This window comes from Pararge aegeria, chromosome 18, assembly GCF_905163445.1.
Source record: "Pararge aegeria chromosome 18, ilParAegt1.1, whole genome shotgun sequence".
Classification (NCBI taxonomy): domain Eukaryota; kingdom Metazoa; phylum Arthropoda; class Insecta; order Lepidoptera; family Nymphalidae; genus Pararge; species Pararge aegeria.
In genome coordinates this window covers 4,026,152-4,052,849 of record NC_053197.1, presented here as the reverse complement: position 1 = coordinate 4,052,849, position 26,698 = coordinate 4,026,152, and the positions used below count along the sequence as shown (strand labels likewise).

At 35.4% G+C, this 26,698-nt stretch overlaps 1 protein-coding gene across 1 annotated transcript; it reads left to right on the top strand.

Moving 5' to 3' along the window:
* Positions 1-1,538: 1,538 nt before the first annotated feature.
* LOC120631737 (linear gramicidin synthase subunit C-like) lies at positions 1,539-26,423 on the top strand. The gene is made up of 17 exons (XM_039901419.1): positions 1,539-1,721; positions 7,150-7,360; positions 7,510-7,869; positions 9,371-9,556; positions 12,696-12,817; positions 14,775-14,936; positions 15,671-15,838; positions 15,922-16,194; positions 17,637-17,671; positions 17,773-17,959; positions 19,879-20,089; positions 20,760-21,119; positions 21,854-22,039; positions 22,317-22,438; positions 22,827-22,988; positions 24,397-24,564; positions 25,573-26,423. The coding sequence occupies exons 1-17, from the start codon at positions 1,539-1,541 to the stop codon at positions 25,855-25,857; spliced, it is 3,381 nt and encodes a 1,126-aa protein (XP_039757353.1). The 3' UTR covers positions 25,858-26,423.
* The last annotated feature ends 275 nt before the right edge of the window (positions 26,424-26,698 follow it).

Genomic DNA, 26,698 nt, shown 5'->3' with positions numbered 1-26,698 from the left:
GTTGATAGAATTGCCAGTCAGGCACAGGGAGTCATATAGGTTTGAAGACCAACCTACTTAATTAACTGGTTTAAGAAAGGGCTATGGATCAGTACCTAACACTTTTTTTTTTAAATTACAATTCAAGTTAGCCCTTGATTGCTATCCGACCTAGTGGTAAACAGTGAGAATAAAACTTAAGGGTAGGCATTGTAAGAGTTATAAAAAGCCTACCCTTAAGTTTGGATAACTCGTACTGGAGATTTTTATCATTTTATGTAGCCACTGATGGCAAGTGATGATGCAGTCTAAGATGGTGGTGGTGGTGTAGGCGAGCTAACCTGTTGTTGAGTATGAAATCATACCCCAAAGCGGTTTAAATCGCTTAGCGGCACGTTTTGTCGGTAGGGTGTCAACTAGCCACGGTCAAAGCCCACCAGACCAGACCATTGAAAATTCAGAAATTAAAAATACCCCCGTTGCCCTACCCGGAACATCCCACTTTAATTCACAGCGCTCAGAGTTATCTCAGACGCCAGGGAGGTCGTCAATTTATTTAGGTAGCTAAGGTTACCTTCTACCGCGCTATTCAGGGGGAGGTAGATACATATGTTCGGCTCAATCGTGTATACACTAGCAACAAAGCTTTGTTCCGATTGTAAAGACGCGGTTGCCGGGCTAATTGCAGGCACATGAGGTTTAAAACGAAGACCTCAGGTTTATGGATACAGGGCGGCATTCTGCAGGACGTGTGACTTGCTCTGCGAAGTCTTTACTTTCCCACTTTCCATCAGGTGGACTTTATGCTTGGTACGTAAATTACTACAATAAAAAAACGCTTACTACGGCCCGTCCATCTGAAACAAACAAAACCAAACATAGATTCTTGTCTCATTTTTTGTAGTTAAACCTACACCATAATAGAGTATCATCATCGGAACGGGTCTCCTTCCGCAATGAGAAGGGTTTAAGGACGTAGTCCACCACGCTGTCCCAGTGCGAATTGTTGGACTTTCTTTGCATACCTATGAGAGCATTATGGAGAACTCTCAGGTATGCAGGTTTCCTCACGATGTTTTCGTTCACCGTTAAACCAAGTGATATTTTAATTGTTTAAAACGCACATAACTTACAAAAGTTAGAGGTGCGTGCTGGGATTCGAACTCTCCGAATGTGAAGTCGAAGTCCTAACCACTGGGCTATCACCGCTTCAATCGGTGTGGGAAATAGAGTATGTAACTATATATTTATTTAAATTATTAAAAAAAGTTTATGACGAATGAATAGTCGAAAATAAATTAATAATCATGGTGTTCTAAGTTATATCAGTGCTAGCCAGATAAAGGTTGGTTAGGTAACCTTACTTGAATTAAAAATAAAACTAACAATGTATGCCTTACTTATTGCTTAAGTTTGAATAAATCTGCAAGATTGTATCTGCATAGTTTGCCATCTTAAATTAGCTTAAATTAGGTGTATTTTCTTTTAATTAAAAGTGTAATTAATTCATTTGTGCCTATAGTTTATGTTATTTGTGTTTTGACCATCGCAGAGTCGACATGTTGCTGCCAAGAGTGTTTAGTAGAGTATTAGGAAATAGATTGTGTTTTATGAAAATGAAACACATTTGGACTGGTGACGGGACCGTGAGGTCGCCCTTTAACGACGTGGTTATACCTGATGTAACAATCACTGAATACGTCTGGAAAAATTTGGACAAGTGGTCCGATAAAACCGCAGTGGTAAGTCTTAGTCTTATTGCATTAACCAACGAAATCTGCTTTACAAAATCATAAGTATTTCTATAATTATATGACTGTATATGGATATCTTAGCCACACTGTTAGAAATACGTTGAAAAAATCAAATTCGTCTTTATATTTTTCGCTTTTATTTAAACCGCGTCTTTTGCTATTTCCGTTTCCAGGAAGCAAGCTATCTCTGTTTATAGTTTCGTCAAATTCGGTTTTGCTGTCAATAGTTCCGAAACCCCAAATCCCACGGGAATGTCACCATCTCCATAATGCAAAGTATATTTTGACCTAATTTTAACACGTTTAGTTAAATGGTAGATTCATAGGTTACAAATAAACATAAAGACGCACGTATTCAATTAAACTTTTATAATATTAGTAAGTATGGATTTTTTTTAATTTCTTATTTAAAATTCCCCAGCAACTGCGACCCCGTGGCAGACCGCTATGACGGACAGACGAATAGACAGACAGACTGACTGACAGACAGACAGAAAAGAGACCCATTGAAGCCTCAACCCATAAATATCAGAACCTGCCCAGACATATTTACGTTATTTAACGTTACACGTATCGTATCGCTTGAGAGCTTTCGACATACATATATACACAGATAGGCTGTCAAAAAACAGAAATGAAAATTAATTTATTTAAAGCTCATCCACTTTAAGAGTTTTTGAAACGTTAAGTCTAATATTAGGTTTTATTGATTCTACTAACTTGGAAAGGCAGAATCCGTCCAGAAATTCAACACTAGCTCTTTACAAATATAATTACATTTAATATTTTTTTGCATATATAATGTTTTGTACTATCATATTTTTTCCTTAGGTAGTAAAGTTCAAAATTCATTGACTCCAAGTAGTCTATAAGCACTTTTGAAATGTCAAGTCTGTCTGTTTGTAGTGACTTTACTATCGGTTTGGAAGGCATACTATACCGAGAAGAAGCCAGCAATAAACTCAGCAGTTGCTGTTTACCAACATAAAAAAAAATTGCAATTTAACATTCATTTTCCTATCTTATAAAGATGAAAGCGGAGCCGGATGTTTCTGAGCAACCTTGTCATTAAGAAATTCATTCATTCTATAGTATCCTCGCCGTAATAAATGTTTTAACACATTGCTTAAACTTATGCATTGATAGCTCTAAAATTACATAAGGAATCCAAATGATGTCAAATTATCATTGTAATTATTATTATTGTTTTTATATATATACTAGCCGTTTCCCGCCCGCTTCGCTAGGCGAATTGAAAAAGGAAATAAATTACATTTTATGTTTCATTTTTATTTATTTTTTTCATATTTTTATTATTCTCCTTTTTTTTTATTTTTGTATGAACATAAATAGGCCCCGCGGATAGAACTGTTAGCATCGATATTGTTTAGACTTACTCAAATTCCAAATTCCATCGATTTAGCCTGTGTCTTTCATCCAGGTGATTTTTCTCACTAATATTCATTGTAACTTTCAATGTGCAATCATTATAACATTTCCGTGCCTTTCTTCCAAAAATTAATAATAATTGACATGAAGAAAAAAATTTGAAATGAGCATTGAAAGTTTAAGTTAAAGTCATTGCAAGTCTCATATGTGAAGTTGAAATCTGTCTAGGTTCAAGTGCGCCGAATTTTCTGTTAACTAAAATTTTCTCCGTGACATCAATTTTTTATAGAAAATTAATTGTGCATGTTTTTTATGAATTCTATTGGAATAAGTAACTAAATTTCTTTTCCACATCTCATGTGCTTGGAAAATGCATTCATTTTAATCTGTTACATTTCCGCGATCCCGCAATAAAAGAATTCGTCGGTTATGTAGTCTGCAAAAGTAAAATGAATGTAAAATTCTTAGTCCGTTGATTGGATAGCTACATGTAAAGTTAAGTTTTTAAAACCTCTCAATGACTTTTTCTCCGCTGCCAAAAAGACGATTGTTGTAAGGAAATACACGAATATCCCTACATACACGAAGATCCCCACCAAATTTGGAGTCTGTAGAAGTTACAGGTTAGAAATAAAAATTTTAGATTTTAACACCCACCCCCGCAATTCCTGTCGGAAGTAGACTTTATTGAAATCCATTTTGAGATGTTCTTTATGTGAATAATAAAAGATTCCTACCATATTTAGAATTTTTAGAAGCTATATTTCGAAATTGAAATTTTTTATTGTTAAAACCCACCCCCGCGAACCTTATTGGAGGTGATTCATTGTAAAATCCGCTCGAAGATCATTTTTATATTTCATATAGAACACTCTCACTAAATTTGGAGTCTATAGGAGCTATCGCTTGGAAATTGAAAATTTTCATTGTTAACGCCCCCGCAATCTTCTTTGGGGTGGGATATCGTAAAATTTGTTCATAAATCATTTTTACATCACTTATAGAAAATTCCTACAAAATTTGGAGCTTGTAGGAGCTTTAGCTGGAAAATTAAAAATATTAATTGTTAATACCCACCCCCGCAACCCCCTGTGGGGTGAGCTATCGTAAAATTCGTTCATAGCCTATTTCTACACCTCTTACAGAAGATTCCTACCAAATTTGAAGTCTATAGGAGCTATAGTTTAAAAACGGGAATTGTTCATTGTTAACGCCCCTGCAATCCCCTTTGGTGAATGAATTTCTTAAAATCTATTCATAGCTGATCTCTACATAGCAAAAGTAATATTCCTACCAAGTTTCACGTTTCTAAGACTTATGGTTCCCGAGATTTCGTGGTGAGTGACTATATAGATGGGAATTCTTCGATTATCATCGAAATTTTTAACTTTTTATCGGGCTTTTTTAAAATTATATCCAACTGTTGGTCAAAAATATCATAAAAATATTACTAGCATTATAAAGTGTGGGATGAAAGTAGACCTAGCATAGTCAATTAGAAAAACATTAATTGTATATTACCTTGATTAAATGTGGTCTGTTAAAACTCCTTATTAATTATCTCTGGGATCTTTCGTAATATTATACGACGTAATATTGACGGCCGAGTGGCGCAGTGGGCAGCGACCGTGCTTTCTGAGTCCAAGGTCGTGGGTTCGATTCCCACAACTGGAAAATGTTTGTGTGATGAACATAAATGTTTTTCAGTGTCTGGGTGTTTATCTGTATATTATAAATATTTATTTGTATTATATTCATAAAAAAAAATATTCATCAGCTATCTTAGTACCCATAACACAAGCTACGCTTACTTTGGGGCTAGATGGCGACGAGTGTATTATCGTAGTATATTATTATATTATAATATATTATAACGCGAAGGTGGTTTTATAAGAGGTTCCGGGTTCGATTCCCGGCAGGAACAATTTGGGAATAAGTGGTTTAGCGTTTTGGTACGATGTCGATTAGCGAAACCGATTATGGATATGGGATAAATATAACTGCCATATCCTTAACAGAGGTTAATGGTAGGGGGCTACCATCTTAGACTGCATCATCACTTAACACACATCATAATATATATTACTGTATAATTTTTACAATAAATATAAAAATAATCTAAGATGGTAGGGGGTTTACCTTACACTGCATCGTCACTTAACACACATCATAATATTTATGTGTGTATCTTATATTTTTTATTTGTGTAATTTTTGTTTATGTATTTGTAAGTAGCTATTTGAATAAAGGGTTATAATAGTTTTCTGTAATAATGTTTGAATGTTCCTATGGTTGCCTGGCAGAGATCGCTTCAAAGCGATAAGGCCGCCTTTTGCATTCTACTCCAGTCTTTGTGTTTCTCTCTATTAGTCCTTTATTTTCCTCATTGTGTACTGGTGTACAAATAAAGAGTTTAAATAAATAATAAATAAACACACAATGAGGTTGCAACCTCATGTTGTTGCTAATGTTGGATTTCGATAGCTTAGACGAACAAAATATTATTTTCTTGTGCTAAATTAGATACAATACTCACAAACCAGCCGTTGGTGGTTTAATTTCGTGTCCCGGGACGATATGCTGTGGTATTTCTTTTAATCGTTTAAATATCATTCAACTACTGGTGAACATAACGAAATAATGTAACAAGACAAAATAATCTAATATTACCCAGCAACAACAGGGGGCCTTATCGCTAAAGGTCCCCATTCACAGAAAATCCGTCGCAAATAACCTAAGCAGAGAAAGCCAGTACAAGTTTTCGAAAATCGAACGTAGGACCTCGTGATCCGTAGTTTATCATTTAACTACTAGACTAACGAGGCAGTTAAAAACAGGTCAATAACACCTTATATAAACCAGAGCATCATATCCACATCCTATTTCCTCTATGATAACATTGTGCGCATTCAGCGGCAGTTATTTAGTTTTTATACTTCTCTACACTGTACCTCGTGACTGCAATCTCACTTAGTGGTAAGTTATGATGCACTCGTGGGTCAACCTTTTTTAAGCCCATAGCCTTTTTCGGCTTCTGCGCGGCATCGTACCGAAACGCTAAATGGTTGGAAGATTTGACGACTTCCCTGGCACAACGGTTGTTGCAGCGTATTGAAATAGGAAGTTCCGGGTTTGATTCCCGGCAGAGGCTATTTGGGAATTAATTATTTCTAAATTTTCTCTGGTCTGGTCTGGTGAAGGTCTTTGGCCGTAACTAGTTGAGACCCTACCGACAAAGACGTGCCGCTAAGCGATTTATTGTTTCGATGCGATTTCGCGTTGAAAACAAATATTTTTATTACTTATATTTAGATCTAATTTTAGTTACTACCTCTTTTGTGTAACAAAAAATAAATAAATAAAACGATTCGGGGTACTACTACCATACTCCGTAACAGGTAAGCCCGCTACATTTTAGACTGCACCATCATCACATGAACATTTTTCAGTGTCTAGGTGTTTGTCGGTATATTATAAATATTTGTGTATATTATACATAAATTATTCATCAGTTATCTTAGTACCCATAACACAAGCTACGCTAACTCTTTAGGGTCTATGTGGCGATGTGTGTATTGTCGTGTGTCTTTAAACGAGCAATACTTGTATGTATATAATTGGAATCTCGGAATCGGCTCCAACGATTTTCATAAAATGTAGTATACAGGGTGTTTCGGGGGCGATAAATCGATCTAGCTAGGATTCATTTATATTGGAATCTCGGGAAAAAACGTCAGAAAATATCCTTTTCGAGAGATTCTGATCCGTGCGATGCGTGAACGGTAAACGTTACGCCAAACGACGGAAGTATGTAGTAAGTATATCGCAATTGTCGGAATTGTTGTTTCTTTAAAGTTCTATAAAACAGTCCGCGATAACATACGAATATTTTTTTAAGTTGGCTCATTCGCGGACGAAGTCGCGCGGGTCTGCTAGTATTGATTTAATTCGAATTGCTTGAAAGATGTCTATGTCTAGCAGTGGATGCATCTCTGATGATGACTTTAAAAAAATATTCTTGTTTCAGATCTGTGGCGTTACCGATAGAAAGTATACTTACATACAGTTGTATAGACAGTCCCAAATATTCGGTGCAGGTTTGAGGAAAAAGTTCAAAATCAAGGATGGTGATGTCGTTGTTGTTATGTTACCTAATTCACCGGAATATCCCACTGTAGTGTTGGGCGTCCTCACTTCTGGTGGAATAGTTTCAACCTTAAATCCACTTTACACTGTTTGTAAGTAATATTAATATCTTAAGCAGTAAGTACAGTGGTCTTAGAGCAAGTCGTTTTATATTTTATTCCTCTACAAGTCGGCCCTTGACTACAATCTTTCCTAGTCAGGGGATATTTAATACCTTGACATAAAATTCCAATTTTTTTAGATGAAGCTCAGAAACAAATTTCAACGTCCGAAGCTAAATTAATTGTGACTTATCCAGAAAAAGTTAATGAAGTAAAGGAAGTATTAAAGATTTGCAAGTTAAACATACCTGTTATAGCTGTTGATATCGATAAAACTCGACCAGAGGATACTGTTTCTTTTAAAGAACTAATTAGTGACACCGATGTAGATAAACATGTTCTAAGAGAAGTTAAAAGATCTGCTCAGGATACGTCCCTTTTGCTGTATTCAAGTGGTACAACAGGGCTCCCTAAAGCTGTGGAGCTTACGCATAGAAATATTGTTGCTAATTTAGAACAGCAAAGTGGCGATGAGTTCAAGAAGTTCAACGATACAACTGGTGAGTATTTTACACAATACATTTTTATTACTTATCTAAGATTGCTACAATTAAAACGTTGCTTTACAATGTTAACAGGACCTTCATTTTCATTATTTATTTATTTGCATTAATATTTTTGTTTACTAGAATTTGAGCCCCAAGAACTAAGAAAAAATTGTTTATTTCTCTAACTCTCTTTGTGTCGTACCGGGTTTTGGGGCAAAGGGCAGCCATAGCGATTCTTCATTGTGACCTGTCTATTTGTCCCCACGTCTGTTTAACCTCACTCCATGGTAAGCCCAATCCTCTGCGTCACCACATAATATTTATACAACATTTAATATTTAATATTTAATCTGATAATGATTCCTGTGCCTGATAAATGATTCCTTTAACTATAAATTATTTATAATTATAACCTACTATCGGCATTTGATTAATTAATAATATTCAAAATAAATATTTAAAAATTCGCAGACTAGCTAAGTTGACTCAGCATATTAAAATTTCAAGATATTTAAAATATTTTTTTTTTAGCATGTAAACGTAAAATACAGTTACCTACATATAGTCTTAAAATGTACTATTTTTTCATGATCTTGGTTGATTATATAATTGAGGTCTTATTGTTTATAAAATTTATCATCTGCTTCATACAGAAATTGTTGTTATTAATGCCATTGTTCAAGTTTCCGCTTAAAGTAGTTCCCATCTTTTCTTCTACAATGTTATGTACATTGTAACTCTTTGGCTTGTATGCTCGTTCTGAGGAAGCTATCGAGTGGATATTTTAAATTATGTAGATGATTCTAATATACCTGCAATACCAAACTGTTTATTATCTCCGTCTGTTTTCCTTTTACCTTCTGTTCTGGAAGCTATGGAGAGGGTTGGTAAGAGACACTATTCGCCAGGCACTCATCGGTTTGCTACTATTTTTAAATGCATTTGCGAAGTTTAAGATATATATTTTAATAAACAATTAGATTTATGTAAAAAATAATAGAGTAAGTCAAAGGAATCATTGCACAAAAACAGAGTACTTTGGCTTTTTTTGCACATTTTTTTAACTTTTTTTTAGTTATTTTTTCTTAAACAAGTGCTCAATGAATCAAACTCGACGGCCGATTGGCGAAGTGGGAAGCGACCCTACTTTCTGAGTCCAAGGCCGTGGGTTCGATTCCCACAACTGGAAATTGTTTGTGTGAGGAACAGGAATATTTTCAGTGTCTGGGTGTTTATATGTATTTTATAAGTATTTGTACATTATTCATAAAAAAATACTCATCAGTCATCTTAGCACCCATAACACAAGCTACGCTTACTTTGGGGCTAGATGGCGATGTGTGTATTGTCGTAGTATATTTTTTTTCTTTTTTTAACCCAACAATGATTTGCTAAATTAATTTTTTTTTCTTTGTATTACACTATCAAGCAGCCAAAGGCAGAAAAATTCCCATTATCAACCTTTTTCCTTTTGCTATGTATGTATTTACATGAAAATTATTGTTTATTTCAGAAACAAATCAAGACATTACACTCGCTTATTTGCCGATGTTTCATTGCTACGGGTTATCAGTGATTTGTTTAAGCAAACTCTCAGTAGGCTTAAAACTGGTGACCCTTCCAAGATTTAACCCCGATACGTTTTTAAATGCATTGGAAAAGCATAAATTTGGCCTAGTGTACGTGGCACCTCCTACAGGTAAGGACAATATTTTTTTTTCTCCTAGTAGTTAGCTCTTGGCAACAGTCTAAGCTGGTAACAAGCTACAGGTTATCCTTTAGGGGTAGCGTTAGGGGTATGTCAGTTATATTACACCCATACCGATTTCTACTAGACATCGTACTGGAATGCTACGTCGTACGGCGGCACGTCTTTGTCGGTAGGGTGGTAACTAGCCACGGCAGAAGCCTCCCAAGAGACCATATCTGAGAAAATTCTGAAATTATAATTTCTCAAAGTTTCCCTATCTGGGATCGAACCTGGGACGTCCAACTTAAATCCACAGCGCTCACATCATTTCAAGGCTATTGATTACGTCCAGTACTCGTTACCATCCCCGTTCCTGTTTTCCAGAAATATTAATTATAATAGTTGATAAAATATTTTTTCTAAAGACTACAACTGTTGACGTCAAACTAAGTAATGAAAACGTTTGTTATTTTTTTTTTTTTTTTTTTTATAATAATAAATAAATATACTACGACAATACACACACCGCCATCCAGTCCCAAAGTAAGCGTAGCTTGTGTTATGGGTACTAAGATAACTGATGAATATTTTTATGAATAATATACATAAATATTTATAATATACATATAAACACCCAAACATTTTCCAGTTGTGGGAATCGAACCCACGGCCTTGGACTCAGAAAGCTGGGTCGCTGCCCACTGCGCCAATCGGCCGTCAAGTTGAAAGGAACGTAGCACTCTTATACTCTTTCATCTGTCCATCCATCCTATCGTCCCTCCATCCATCCGTCCATTCGTCCAACCTTCTTTTAATCCATTCGGTTATAATAACTTGTACTGATTGATGGCTTTACAATTGAATTTTTTACTATTACATTATTTATGTTCCATTGTTACTTGATATATCGTACATGCCAGTTCTTGATGTATGTTTTTGTACTCGTAAGACTTTTTTGTGTTTATATTTTAATTATTTGGCGAACATAATTATAATAGAATAAAAAATAAAGGTAAAACATAATAAACACCTGTGGCGTGGCATAATATGGAAAAATATTGTAACATTTTTAAACAATGGAATTAACTCATGCAATGTCTTAAGTAACAGGCACAGAGATGCTTCTTCTTCATCATCATCATCCGCGCAGCCTGTTAACGTCCCACTACTGCGCATAGGCCTTGTCTCTCATAGACGGTATTAGAGTATCGACACACCGCACTGCCCCGATGTAGGTTGGTGGGCTTTAAATTCAAAAATTCTTTATTCATGAAGCTTATCACAGGCACTTACGAAGCGTTAATACATATATGTTTACATAATTGTAAGGGGATGGTGATAACTTCGTTCGCCAACTTAAACCTAAACGAGCTACCAGGGTTCCAAACGCCCTCGATCTCACATTAAGCACCCCACCCAAGCTTTTTGTCGTTTAAGTTATCCTTAACATTGTAATAGGATTTTTCTGTAAGCTTACGTTTTATATAAACTTTAAAATTATTGAGAGAATTAATTGATAACAACTATTACCACATTTACGTGATAATAACTGGGACAGACGTGCATTACGTGCTATTCGAAGCACGGGGATTTTTATAATAGAAGATACACTATACCTTATATAATTTGGGCCGACCCGGGATTTGAACCCAGGATCTCGTGATCTGTGGTTGGATATACTAACCACTAGACAAACGAGGTTGCTCCTAGATCGATGTGTACGGGAGCTATGATAATACGTTCGACTCAGTGGCGTGCACAGGATTTTTGACCGAGAAGAAGAAGGAAGATGGCATAAAATTGAAAATCCTTCCACTTTATGAGTTACACAAAAATTTTAGGGTATGCAGTGCTTTTATGCATTATGAAGTGCACGCCACTGGTTCGACTGTAACAATACGAAGATCTCCCTCAGAGCGGGTGATCGTGCTCGGGGACCAAAGTCGGATCTTTGGAAGTTTAATATATAAAAAATATACTACGACAATATACACATCGCCATCTAGCCCCAAAGTAAGCATAGCTTGTGTTATGGGTACTAAGATGACTGATGAATAATCATATGAATTATATACATAAATACTTAGAATATACATATAAACACCCAGACACTGAAAAACATTCATGTTCATCACATACATTGTCCAGTTGTGGGAATCGAACCCACGGCCTTGGCTCAGAAAGCAGGGTCGCTGCCCACTGCGCCAATCGGCCGTCAAAAATGGTCAATGTGTGTGAGCACTTCGTTATATTTTATGGCGCCATCTAGTTTAGTAATGTGGAGATAATTACCATTCCACCCCTGGAATTTGAATCAATTATAATATTTAATTATTATTATTATTATTTCTTTTTTCCATTCCTGGTGCATGGGTAAGCGCTGTGTTCTTATGAGTGCTGGGTCTCGGGCAGAGGCTTAAACCCGGAATGAACAAATTCCGATTTTTCTCTGGTCTGATCTGGTGGGAGGCTTTAGTGGCTCGTTACCACCTCACGAAAAAAGACGTGCCGACAAGCGATAAGCGTACCGGTACTATACCGCATGGAAACTTATTGAAGTACAATGAAAATTAAGCTTAATTTGTTGACAATAATTATTATCATATATTGGAATTTGAATAGATGGCACTCGGTTTATTTAAATGGTTTCTTTCTATCTATAATTTCTTTTTTTCATGCTACATATTTTTTTTCTATCTTATTACTAATTAAAGAATCGAAATTTAATACTTTAAGGTCTAGGTACAATTTTGTGTTGACCTGTGTTATTCATTGTAAAGTCAACATCTCCTGAGGATGGTATGGTGTCGGAGCGAAACGTGGGTACACCGTACAGGTAATCCTGTGTTCAGATTTCGTGTAGCATAGCAAATTCAGCTTTATTTTCACTGTACATGATTCACATACTACACTTCTATCCAATACCGATTGGGGTATCATACGGCAACCAGGTTAGCCTGATTCTTAGACTGTTTCATAACCAACCACCGAGTGAGATTGCATTGAATAACTTGTAGTGGATCAAAAAAAAACAGGGATTTCAATACATCATTACAACCCCTCTATTACTAGGCTCTGATGTCTTGTAAGTAAGGCATTGTCAATCGAGTGGTATGAATACCTATATAATTTACACATTTTTTTTTAGTATTATTCCTAGCTTCAAGCCCTCTAGTAAAACCCAAACATTTTGAGAAGCTGCAGAACGTGTTAACAGGTGCCGCACCTCTACCTCTCGCTGATGTGGAAAGATTTCTGAGTAAATTGGACGTGAGTAATAATAATTGTAATAGCTGAAATCATTCATAATCTTTTAAACCTGCCAAGCGTTCTTTTATAAACTTGTATGACGTAAAGTTTTATTTAATTGTTTAAATATATTTATTGCATAATACAGGATAAATTAAAAGTTCATAAAAAAAATATAGGTTTTGCCTTTAATTTATTTATGAATGATAAAGGCGACCTTTTCACTAGTGATTATAAAAGTGATCTCTTCCAAGCTACCTAAACGATAGGAGACGAGAAATCGCAATTACAACAAAACAGTACATAAATAACATACTAAAGTCATACTTTTAATAACTAATATGATAAATACTAAGAGAGGAAAAAAAAAATGTTGTCTGTTTCTGACCGCAATATCTTCTAAAATGGAGAATTTATTTATTTATTTATTCAATTACAAGTCCAGAACAATGTTACATAATTATTATATTTTTCAAAAAGAATGTCAATCTGATTTTTATATGTATGTATACATACACATATATATATTTCTTGTGTGCGTGTGTATGTCACTGAACTCCTCCTAAACGGCTGGACCGATTTGAATGATCTTTTTGGTATGCGTTTGGGTGGCACCCTGGATGGTTTAGATTCACAAATCAGCCCGATAGATGGCGCTGGGGCCCGCTAGTACATATATATATATTTCTTGTGTGCGTGTGTATGTCACTGAACTCCTCCTAAACGGCTGGACCGATTTAAATGAATTTTTTGGTTTGCGTTTGGGTGCGTGTGGGTCATCTCCAAGCGGCCAATAGGCCGGTCGGGGGTACGGGCCTCGAGGCAACGCCTCCTTACCCGGGTCTTATTCGCAGGGCAGCTATGCTGCCCTGGTAATTGATGTTTTAGCTCCTGTCTAGGGGCTAGGGCCCGCCATCATTGGCTTTGGGCCTGTTGGTTTGTCTTGTCCGTGAAATGTCGGCGTCACTGTCAGCGTAGTCGTCGTGGGCGCGCGCGGGGATGTTGTTAATTCCGATGGGCCTTGAGTCATCGATGTCACCATTTGTGCCTCCGCGTTGTCGCGCTGGCGGGGGTGATTGGAGGAGCTCTCGAGGTAGTGGACGCCCTGTTATAGGTCTGTCCAGCGCTGGGGCTATTCCGTGGAGGTGTTCGCACGGCCCGTAGTCTGCGTGAGCGAACATGCGGCGTGCGATTGTGCGGACGAAAACCTCCACGGTAGGCGTCCTGGTGTCTCGATGGATGACGTCATTTCTGACGTACCTTGGAGCTCCTACAATCAGGCGCAGGCACTTGTTCTGCTGAACCTGTAGCCGGTCTTTTTGGTGGGCCGAGCAGAGGGCAAACCAGGCTGGGGCTGCGTACGTGAGGCGTGAGCGGATATATGCTCCGTAGATCCTCAGTTTGGTCCTTATTGGAAGTCTGGAACTTAGGACTTGGTGCAACATCGACGCGGCTGCCTGTGTTTGGGTGGCACCCTGGATGGTTTAGATTCACAAATCAGCCCGTCAGATGGCGCTGGGGTCCGCTAGTATATACATATATATTTACATAAACTAATTAAGCATATGAAAGGTATCTATCACTATTTTGAATTTCGGTCAAAATAGTTCAGAGAAGTAACAGTCTTGCAAACTTTCACATTTCAATATATTATCATCAGGAATGATGGTTCTGGCCATACTCCACCACGATGGCCTAGTGCGGATTGGTGGACTTCACATAACTTTGAAAACTTTATAGAGAACACTCAGGTTTACTCGCGATGTTTTTCCTTCACCATTAAAAAACCTAAATACATACATTACATTAAAACCACTTAACACGCATCTTTACTCCACTCATCACAACTCCGACAACTTAGAGATGCTGAGAGGGGAATCAAATTAAGTCCACCCGAAATTTAGGCTGAAGCTCTTAGGCTATCACCGCTTTGTTATAATTTGTAATTTAATTATTAATTGTTTTTTTTTAATTACAGCATGAAGTTAACTTCGGCCAGGTTTACGGCTGTACTGAAGCCGGTCCCGTAGTGACATCAACACCTAATGGCTGTAAGAACTACAGTTCAGTTGGATGCGCTTTACCTAACTGTACATTAAGAGTTGTTGACACGGAAATGAGTAATTTAGGTCCCAATGAGGTACGAGTCTGTTCGGGTTTTCTTTCATCCGTACAAAAAATTCAGGCAGCTTTTAAGCTTCGTGTCATCTTTTTTTCTTAAATATCTCAATGCCTGTAATCCAATATCCTGAGTGGTCAGTGACGACATATCGACGTTGGTGCTGAAACATGGTTGCTTGTTATGGGCTTCTTAAGAAAGCTTAGAGTCCCAGCCACTCGAGTGCCGAAATCTAGGCGAATATAACGTAAAGCGCTCAACGCAGATGCAAGCAAATTTTAACTTTTAGAGTAGCAAATTTATTAAGAGTAATGGCGAGTGATATCTCTATGCGATCAAATCAGAGATAAGGAGATGAGTAGAAGAACCAAGGATTTTGACGTAGATCAGTGAATTGCGGCAATGAAAATGGCAGTGGTTGAAACATATATACCCATGAACTTCAGGAAATATTCCTGGAGTGACACGGTACAAGACTCAGTGAGATGTTGATGATGAAGGTTGCCACAAATCACATGAACTTGTATTTAAATCAGTTCACAAGCTCTCTTCGCCATCACTCTTAATGAGATCTCTACTCTAATAGTGCGGAAATTTGCTTGCATCTGCGTTGAGCGGTTAACATTATATTGACACAACGAGTCAACTTCCAGTTCCACAAACTGACACACTATGAGGACATTCTTGCGGGCAAAATATAGAAGTTTTGTTATTGATATATTTCTTAGATAATTATAAAAATATCTAAATTACAGTTGGGAGAGTTGCTGATCAAAGGGCCAAATGTGATGAAAGGGTATATAAATAACCCACAAGCAAATTCCCAGGTGTTTGTTGATGGCTGGTTAAGGAGTGGTGATTTGGCAAAGATCGATGAATATGGATATGTTACCATAGCTGACAGACTAAAGGAATTAATAAAGGTGAATATTTTCAGGGAAATCTTAAGGTTAGCTTCAAGCTATGGTATTATATCAAAATAAATATGTAAACTGTGGTATTTCAGGTAAACGCATATCAAGTTCCACCAGCGGAATTAGAAAACATTATAAGGGAACACCCAGCAGTGTTTGATGCAGCAGTAGTTGGGATACCGGATGAAAAGACCGGAGAAAAGCCGAAAGCTTTTGTAGTACTAAATAAAAGTTCTAATGCCAGTCAAAAAGATATAATGGAATACGTTAGTGCAAGAGTGGCACCATATAAAAGGATAAAAGAAGTTCAGTTTTTAGATGACATTCCGAAGAACCCTTCTGGGAAAATTTTAAGAAGAGTTTTAGTAGGAAAATAATTTAGGCAGTTGGGATACCGGATGAAAAGACAGAAGAATAGCCTGAAGCTTTTGTAGTACTAAATAAAAGTTCTTATGCCAGTCAAAAATATAAAAGGGAATACGTGAGTGCGAGAGTGGCATTATAAAAGAGGTTAAAAGAAGTTAAGTTCTTAGATGACATTCCGAAGAACCATTCTGGGAAAATTTAAGGATAGGCATTGATAAATTTATGCCACCTGAATGAAAACTTACGGATAACGCAACTTAAAATCATTTTACCAACTTAGCTATGTGCTAAAATGCAGGCGCTTATCATACTAATAATAATTATCACTGATTGATAAGAAATGGAAAATAAGATTTGATTACACCCCGTTGTTAAGACCACATGGTAAAGATAATATATAACCCAAGATTACAAGTTTTAGCATAGTAAATAGAATCTATTTATATATAATGTAATGTTTAGGTATCTATTTATTGAAGAGGTGCAAGAAAGTTAGCTCATCTTTTAATAAGCTAGGTAGAACAATATAAGTTATGTATTGTATAGCACATGTTTTTATTTTTTTCCCTTCATTTCCTCTCTGATGATAAGGGAGAGTCCGTTATCATCAAAAGTAATAAAGTACCAGAAAAGGGTCTACCTCGTTGGGCGTTGTCGGTGTCATGTTGGAACGCCGCGCCGTGGAGTTTTTGGTTGTAGAAGTTTGAATATCTTCGCCTCCTTTTGGCAAAAGGATTGTTATGATAATTAATACTCCTTAAAAAAAGAAGGCTCTAATTACGCTAGTAGTCATACATTTATTTTTTTATTTTATTGGGTGAAACATTTTCATTTAAAATCTTCGAAATCTGCCAGAGCTTTGTTTATGTTATTTGAATAAACTTAATGGTCTTTTTATCTAAGATACTTTTCTGTTTAATGACGCGATTTAGTAGTTTTTTCTGAGTACATATTTGTTTTTTAAGAGTATTTAACAATGCAACAAAAACTGAATAATAACGTATTAGTATTCAGAAGTCAATGGAAACTGTCGCCTATTGTTAAAGTGATTACGCACTACTTTTGTTCGATTCTTGTTTGCCTTTGTACCTACACATATTTGCCGAGTCATTTACGGTATGGTTACTTTGTAATTTGGTTTTGCGCGTGCGAGGGCAAGGACGTGCCACGGTTCATTCAATTACTTTGAACCTATATCCTGTTCTATTGCAAAACGTGCTGGCCACGGGAGACTCAACGCGACGGGCGAAGCGTCTAGCTCTTGAAACAATTTCATGGAAATAAACCAAGCTTGCCACGGGGCAGTGGCGACCGGCGACGCGGCTTCCCATATATTTATGCACATCGGACTAATATTCGTGCGACGCAATCAGTCCCGTAGCCAACACGTAACCTTTTAAGCGAACACCAAAATTTAATAAACATAAACGTGTGTTTCAAGGCTCAGTCTGATAAAGAGGTGATAGTGGAGAAGCCGTATCTGCCACTGATTATTTTTATATCAGACCAACTATTATACTTATTTTAGCAAGTCATACGTTTAATACTTTTATTTAGTTGTGATTGGACAATAACAGAAATATGTTGCTAACTAAAGTGTTAAGTAGAGTAACGAAGAAGAGAGTTTGTGTTGCAAAAATGAAACACGTTTGGACGGTTGATAATATTGTGAGATCGCCATTTGACGATGTAGTTGTCCCTGAGGCCACAATAACTGAATATGTATGGCATAATTTGGACAAATGGGCCGATAAAACGGCAATGGTGAGATGAAAATTTTTAAAATATGTTATTTTAAAAACGTCAATGTTATACATTTATTATTATTTTAATGAAATCAAAACAAAATCCATCTTCCCCTCAAATTGTTACAAATGAAAAATACTTACGATGTTATAAAAAGATTAATTCAGTTGAAATCCAAAAACACTTTTCATTTTGCAATGGTTTTCAACTATTGTGGACTTTGATTATAAAAATACATAGGTACTAGCGGACCCCAGCGCCATCTGTCGGGCTGATTTGTAAATTTAAACCATCCAGGGTGCCACCTAAATGCATACAAAAAAAATTCATTCAAATCGGCCCAGCCCTTTAGGAGGAGTTCAGTAACATACACACGCACACAAGAAATATATATATATAAAGATTTAAAATATTTTAAATATAGTTATAGATAAGAAAACAATTTTGCTATCTAAATTGCCTCACAAAAAAATAGTATAGATTTGCCCATATATCACCATAGCAATTTAGTTATTTGTAACATTCCATAAAACATAATTTTTAAGTAAATAAATAAACTATATTTTAAAAATTGACACTACTCTGTTAGAAGGTAGGGTTTATTATTACTTAAACGAGTTTTTCATAAAAACAACAATGAATGTTTAAAATGACCAACTGACAGACGTCAGGTAGACCTCAACGGCCAGCTGAGGCAGCGAAGAATGAAATTCAATAATGTTGTTTACTAATACAAAATGGACGACGAGCCGAGTAGCTGCGAACAATAACGACCTAATATATTCAATACACTCTTAACAATTTCCGCGATTACCTACACATATTAGTTAATTTAATTACGTATTAGCTAACAGTGGGAAGCTATACAATCAAATGTCAAATTGTTGCTACGTTTGTATGGCTTCAAAGGGCCGTAGCGTAAAATTTTATAAATTTTGTAAAATTTATGAATATATTCAAATAAAACTGCACAAATTCAGCTCAGTTCCTTTAGGAGAGTGGATGAAAGAGATTGACGATTTTACACCATAACTCTATCAAATGTTAACCGATTTAAATAATTATTGTTAGTTTATACTAAGTATCAGTTTAGTTTTGCCCAAATTTTGTGTAGATCTGATAAGATAGAGGACAGAATTCCACAGCGGAAAGCAGGGGTTTGCCCCCCTCACTTAAGTCTTAAAGATATGGATACATAAAGTAATGCAACGCATATGAGGATAAGTGCTATTACTAAACAAAAAATTTTAGAAGTTATCTTGGTTTACTCTATTATCTAGAAATTATCTAATTAAGAAAGAATCGAAATAGCATTGTTAGCTAGTCCCTCTTAACTAAAAATGCGATATCGATTCTTTCTTTAACGGTTACTATTGTTAATGATAGGAGCACATTATTTGCATTCTTTTATATTAGGGAATTTTAAGTTTTTTAAATAAGCCAAAATGGAAGTAGGTTCTCGGGACAGGCTTTTGCGATTGGCATTATTAAAGTGATTGAAGGTTTTAAAATATGGGTGGTTATAGATTCAATAGCAAGAATAGATATATTATTTGCCCACCCTCAGTCGCTTGATGGAATATGTTGAATGATATTAAGTACAGATAGTATTATCTGTACTTAATATCATACTTTTATATATTTGGCACTTCGAGTAAGATTGAAAACACTTTGTTTGGTAGGTATCAGATTTATTGTGGTAGGTTATAGACTGTTTAGCAGTACGGTGCGTTTCATATTTGTGTTGTTGAAGCCACAGGTCTCATCTAGAGCTTTAATAAAAACCTACTCGGAAACTAATTAAGAAATGAATCACTGTAAGTTTTAAAGCCATCTTTGTTACACAAAGTTAAATTAATTAAACCTTTGTTACCTTTTTTGTAACTTATTTTGTTTGGTTATAATCAATGCATCTAGCCCTGTTTTATTTTTTACAGATATGTGGAGTAACGGATAGGAAGTACACCTACTCGCAATTGTACAAACAATCCCAAATATTCGGCGCAGGTCTGAGGAAAAAGTTCAAAATCCGTGATGGCGATGTGGTTTGTGTTATGTTGCCTAATTCACCAGAGTATCCCACTGTCGTATTGGGGATTCTTACAGCTGGGGGATTAGCCACAACAGTTAATCCTGTTTACACTGTTTGTAAGTCGCGTTTCTTTCTGTTTTTTTTTTAAATCCTGAAGGACCCGTTTGTGATTCTACGCCAAAAAGTATTCTATATCCGTCACTACGATACATGCTACAGATCGAGCTGCATTACCATACATATAAATGGCCGTGGGTTTGATTCCCACAGCTGGAAAATGTTTGTGTGATGAACATCAATGTTTTTGAGTGTCTGGATGTTTATCAGTATATAATAAGTATTAATGAATATTATTGATAAAAATGTTCGTCAGTCATCTTAGTACCCATAACACAAGCTAGGCTTACTTTGGGGCTACATGGCGATGTGTGTATTGTTGTAGTATATTTATTTATTTATTTATAAAGGACAAGTTAATTTTTAACTATGGAGAGTAGTTCCAGGATATAGTACCGTCAGTATAAAAGCATTTTACGCAATAATATGAGCTAAATTTCATTAAGATCGACCATCTAGCACATTTTCGCATTTATATAATTTTAGTAAGGTAATACTAGCATGGATACTGTACAATGTTTAACTATGTGTTAATTAACCGGTAAACATTTTATTTAGAAGAGCTACAACAAAATGTATAGAACCCATAGCAAAAAAGTCGAGAAAACAAGGTGCCACTAGCACATAATGTTATAATAATATTGAGAAACTTAAACTATATGTTTTCAGATGAAACCAATAAACAGATTGTATCATCCGATGCTAAACTAATTGTAACTGATCCAGGGCATGTATTAGTAGTAAAAGAAGCTCTAAAGCAAAGTAAGTTGAACATACCAGTAATAGTTCTCGATGTTGATGAAGCGCGACCTGAGGAAACTGTTTCTTTTAAGGAAATAATTAATGACAGCCATTTGGATATGGATGTTTTGAAAGAAGTTAAGAGATCTGCTCAGGATACTTCCCTTTTGCTGTATTCAAGCGGCACTACAGGGCTTCCTAAAGGTGTCGAGCTGACGCATAGAAATATTGTAGCCAACTGTGAACAACAAAACGAAAATCTAATTCAGAAATTCAGTGACACAACATGTAAGTAAAAACTTTAATTTGCTCTGTGGGTAACATATACACATTGATATGACACACACACATAAACACACTTATATATTATATAAATTTACTATAATAACATACATACATTAACATACATTTAATCACACAATCAACTAATATTATCGTATAACGTATATATTTATTTGTTTATCTGAGTTGATGTAATTCACTAGTCTTTATTATGTTTAGTGACAATAAACTTAAAATCATGCTAGGGCCCTAACGAAAATTGCGAATCATAACATTACTATTGTAATATTGTGTTTTAACATTGAAAACTAGAATTTTTTTTGGTACTGGTAAGGTGTCTAATCGAATACATGCAAGTAGAAAAAAATGCAAAGTTATCAATATTATAGATGATTTATCTACTGCTTACTATCTACTTACAACTATGAATCAAAATTTTGCGGTGTAAATTCCGATGTCAGCATACGGTAGACCGTATACCTATTGGGCTTTAATGACAAAAATTCTCAGGATGCCCTGGAGATAAGGAATTTGCCATGCCCACTTCCCATCGGTCCCAGTGTTATCAATAACAATTGCTAATTATAGTAGAAACCTTCCAACCATTGCAGAAGCGTGGAGTAGATCCTTCAGCTCTAAATTTCCCTCTATTATAGAATAAAAGGCCTTCATTTAGTTGGCTAATATGATGATGATGATTTTATATTTGAACAAAAAAACTTAATTTTTATCTTTTACAGCAACAAATCAAGATATAACCCTCGCCTATCTTCCGATGTTTCACTGCTATGGTATATCAATTGTCACTCTGCATAAACTGTCAGTTGGTCTGCAACTTGTGACACTTCCAAAATTCCAACCAGAGACGTTCGTGAATACATTTGTAAAACATAAAATTTCTTCAGTTTATATGGCTCCTCCAACAGGTATGATATAACAATATACCTACAAGATTTGCATCTAGAATATAATCTATATCTATATCTAATAGGTAATCTTTTATGACTGGTACTAATAAATGAGTCGTAAATACTAATATGTGAGGTAGTATTTACCTCTTTAGTTAACAAAACATTGATAGTTGGAGAGATAGGTATATTATTTTTTATTGTTGAACTAAACGTGAAAAATCAATAAAAAGTAAAATTATATACCTACTATTGTTGTTTATAGTTTACTAATGTGGTTGGAGTTATTTTTCAGTTCTATTCCTTGCATCAAATCCAGAAATGAAAACAAAACACTTCGAAAAACTGCAATATGTTGTTGTAGGGGCAGCACCTTTACCATTACCAGACGTGGAGAGATTCTTAAGTAAAATGGACGTAAGTGTTACTGGATTGAGATACAATAAAATATTTTTTTATTTCATCACAATTTACTTTAATAACTTGGAAATAAAGAAAATAAAACTTTTTTTAGGGTCAGGGTAACTCACACAGATGAAATTAAGAACTTAAGAAGTTACTTTTGATTTATGTAAATGACATTTTATTTTGATAACTACCTTAGTAAACCTAAAATTAGAGCTACGGGGTTAGATATTTATGCTAAACGCAATATCAGTCACACAAATGCATACATAGTTTTATTTTATAGCAAACATTTATCAACTACAAATTGCTAATATTTTAAAACAGGCCTCAATATCAGAATTTTAGTTAGGTAGGTTTCGTTTCAGTTCTGGTATTTTTTTTATGTGTTGGATTTCAGCATGAAGTGCATTTTGGCCAAGGCTACGGCATGACGGAGGCCTCACCGATGGTGACATTATCACCTAATAGTTGCACGAAATATAGTTCTTCGGGTAATGCCTTGCCAAACTCTGAACTGAAAATAGTCGACACTGATATGAAAAGCTTGGGTCCTAATGAGGTACGCTGTCTGAACTTCTAGATAATAATTACTTTAAAGTATTTAAGGCATCATGTGAATCTATTCTCGAGTTTAGCAAAATTAAGTCTTATTGCAAAGTTCAGCACATAACATTGGTGTGTCAAATTGAATAGGCGCTCTTATTTTGCCATTTTCATCTATTAAAGTCCCACAGCTGTGCATAGGATTCCACTCCCTCATAAGAGAGAAGGTTTCAGTCCATACGCTGAGCTAAAACAGTACGCAGTGCTAAAACATTAGGCAGTGCTAATGCGGGCTATTGCGCTTTGACGTGGTAATAGCGGGTACAGACCGCTTAACATGCTATCCAAGGGACGGGGGTAGAATCCACCAATTCCCACAGGGGAATATTCATATTTCCCATATTCAAATTACATAACCACTTAATTTTAGCCCGACGAGAGAATAGAACCCAGGGCGTCGCAATCCTTAATTGACAGGTTACCATTATACTAAATTTATCACTTAGTTACTACCGCTATACTAAGTTTGAAATTTAGTAAGTTTGGTCTCTGTTACTATTACATCGTGAAAATTTATTTTTTCTAGTCGACTCAACGGCTTGATTCTACTTGTTTGCTTAACCATTTTAAGCCTCGTACCTATGTGGGAATTCCTATACGAACATACTCACTGTGATAACTTGGGTCGATAAACTCTTGTTGACATCATACTATTTCTTACACATAAGTCGTCATTCAGTCTATTCTTACTGGAATAGTAACTATCGAAGTTCACAAAAGGAATAAAGGCATACGTAGGCTATACGACAAATTATTAGCGAAATAAAAAAAAAACATGATATTCCCTTCTAACTCCAATGAAATAAGACGTTCAGGTGAACCAGTATTATAAACATATAAAAATTGTATACTGCGGGAGATTAAAAAATAAACGACCTAATTTTTCGACGGCCACACCTATAGTGTTCAATTTTCGCCCATATAGCGTATATTATACCGTATGAAATATAAAAAAAATCACATGGTGCTAAATCTGGGCTATACAGGTAATATTTGGATCCTCTAAGTATCTAAATAGTCTATGTTTGTAGGTTAACCCCTTCTTGATAATCACAAAAAATGATGGCCCGAAAAGTTCCCGCGAGACATGTTCGGCGAGAGATTTATATTAGCAATCAATTCAAAATAATTTCTAGAAAAAAGAGATTATATTTATAATCTAAATCTAATCTAACCAAATCTGTCAATATCTACAAGTAAGCTTTATTTAGTTTGAACAATGAGTAATTGGCTTACCATTTGCAGGATTTTTTTAATGTTTGAACCCACTTTTATAAGTAGAAATATCGCCAAATCATCGGACAACGTAATGACAAATTATTCCGTTCTAAAATAAACATTCTGATACTCAATTTAATTTTTAGTTGGGAGAGTTGCTGATCAAGGGACCAAATGTGATGAAAGGCTATAAAAATAATCCAAAGGCAAATTCAGAGGTGTTTGTTGATGGCTGGTTGAGGAGTGGTGATTTGGCGAAGATAGACGAAGATGGATATGTTTTCATAGCTGATAGATTAAAGGAACTGATAAAGGTACGGAACTTATATTAAGGTTTTTACCTTTTTAGTGGCGATTGATTCAAAATTACAAATATAAAACTTTAGGTGCGTAGGTACGAGGAATATCTTTGCTATGATTCTTGGCTTTGGTAGTTGGAATTTAAAAACATACTACCCGTTGGAATATAAACTAGACCTAACCAAACCCCATCTAGAGCTGCAGAGATTTGATTATTCACTTGTTTGGATTTGATTAAGATGATGTACAGAATTCTCTATAGATAAGACGAGGGCGTGGCATGCACAAAATGTATATAATTCACTATCGGACCGTGCAAAGTTACTCTAAAAAAACCTGAAATACGATCACATCATTCATAAAAAAAAATCCAGCTTTTTATAAGGAGTTACGACAAGTTATCTAAATCGAATATCTGTAAAAGTTCTGTTTACATTTGCAAATAACCTAAGCTCGGATTCTCTGTAATATTTTTTTATTATTTTCTAGTGAACATGCTGAAAACCATACTAGTTTAGTTTACAAGTATTCTTATTTCTTATACGCACATATCTAGTCCTTGAATTCATCTATTGCATATCTCAGAATATTGCACATGAACATATTATACCACTAATAAACGATTTGTGGACAGATTTAAGGCTAGTATTAATTTAAACCGTGGAAGTGGTAGGTGGTGTAGTTATACGATAAAATTACGTGTCATTGTTTATTGGTTGGATAATAAAAGTCATCATCGAAGCCTATACAGTCCACTGCTGGACTAAAGGGTTCTTCCAACGGGAGAGTTCACCCATAATCACAACGTTGGGCAACGATTAGTGATCGCAGTAGATGGTAGTAGATGCACAGAGGACACTGCTGCCCGTTCTCCGTCATATTCCCTTAGTCGTCTTGTACGACACCCGCGGGAAGAGGAGGGGTGTTGACAACTGACACTGACATCGGTTCTTAATTATAACAAAAAACTTGTCGTTCTATTTTTATCGTAGTCAATGATAAAAAGCTATTTTTAATTACAGGTGAACGCCTACCAAGTTCCACCAGCAGAATTAGAGAGCATTATAAGGGAACACCCAGAAGTTTTCGATGCAGCAGTAGTGGGAATACCAGATGATAAGACAGGAGAAAAGCCCAAAGCATTTGTCGTACTTAATAAAGATTCCAGTGCTAGTAATAAAGATATCATGGAATATGTTAATACTAAAGTGGCACCTTATAAAAGACTTAAAGAAGTTGAGTTCCTTGAAGATATCCCGAAGAATCCATCTGGAAAAATTTTAAGAAGAGTACTTGTTCAAAAGTAAATTTCAGTCCTTCGGTCTAGAGTGCTGTTTATATTGAAATAAATAATCAATGTTGAGCTGATGCGAGAACCATGTACTAATTTGATGAAACAATGCAGGGGTATATAATGTAAACATGTTTATGTTTAGAAGTTCATGGAGTTAAGAAAATAGTCTAGAAAAAGATGAAAAATGTATCTCTCCTAGAGAAAAGCACACAAATAATTAAATATAATTTAATATTATTATGTTACGATCATATCACACTGGATTTAGTCTATTTCGATACAAGCATGGTGAATGATGTGTGTGACAGCACTCTTAGAAAATTGTCTTAGTAGAATGAAGAAGATGCAAAATCTGGGAAATAATTGTGACATGTGATGAAACGTGATAAATCTCTGCCGTAATTATTGTAAGCAAAAACCACAATACCTTTCCTCACTTTGAAGACAGTTTGCAAGTAAGAACAATTAATTTCAAAGGAAGTGTTAACATTTCTTAAGGTCTAATTTCGGGAGTTCTATCTCAAATCCATAAATATTTAGATAATAAGGAAAGTACTACGATTAAATAAATAACTAATACTCTTTTGAATTTTTTCGACATATTAAAGACAAATTTCATACCCTAACTCCTGTATTACAACAATAAAAAATCGGATATTCAATTTAAGAAATGGAAGGAAAACCAAAAAATTGTAAAATACATTCCTTTTTTGCACGCCTCATAAGCGAAGCGTTGAGGTGGGTATTACTGTCACTTTACGAGTGATTCTCCAACTTAAAATGTCACTTTTTTATTCTTTATTGTTTTTATAAGTGATTTTTTGAACTAATTAAAAAATTGTTTAAAAAAGTTC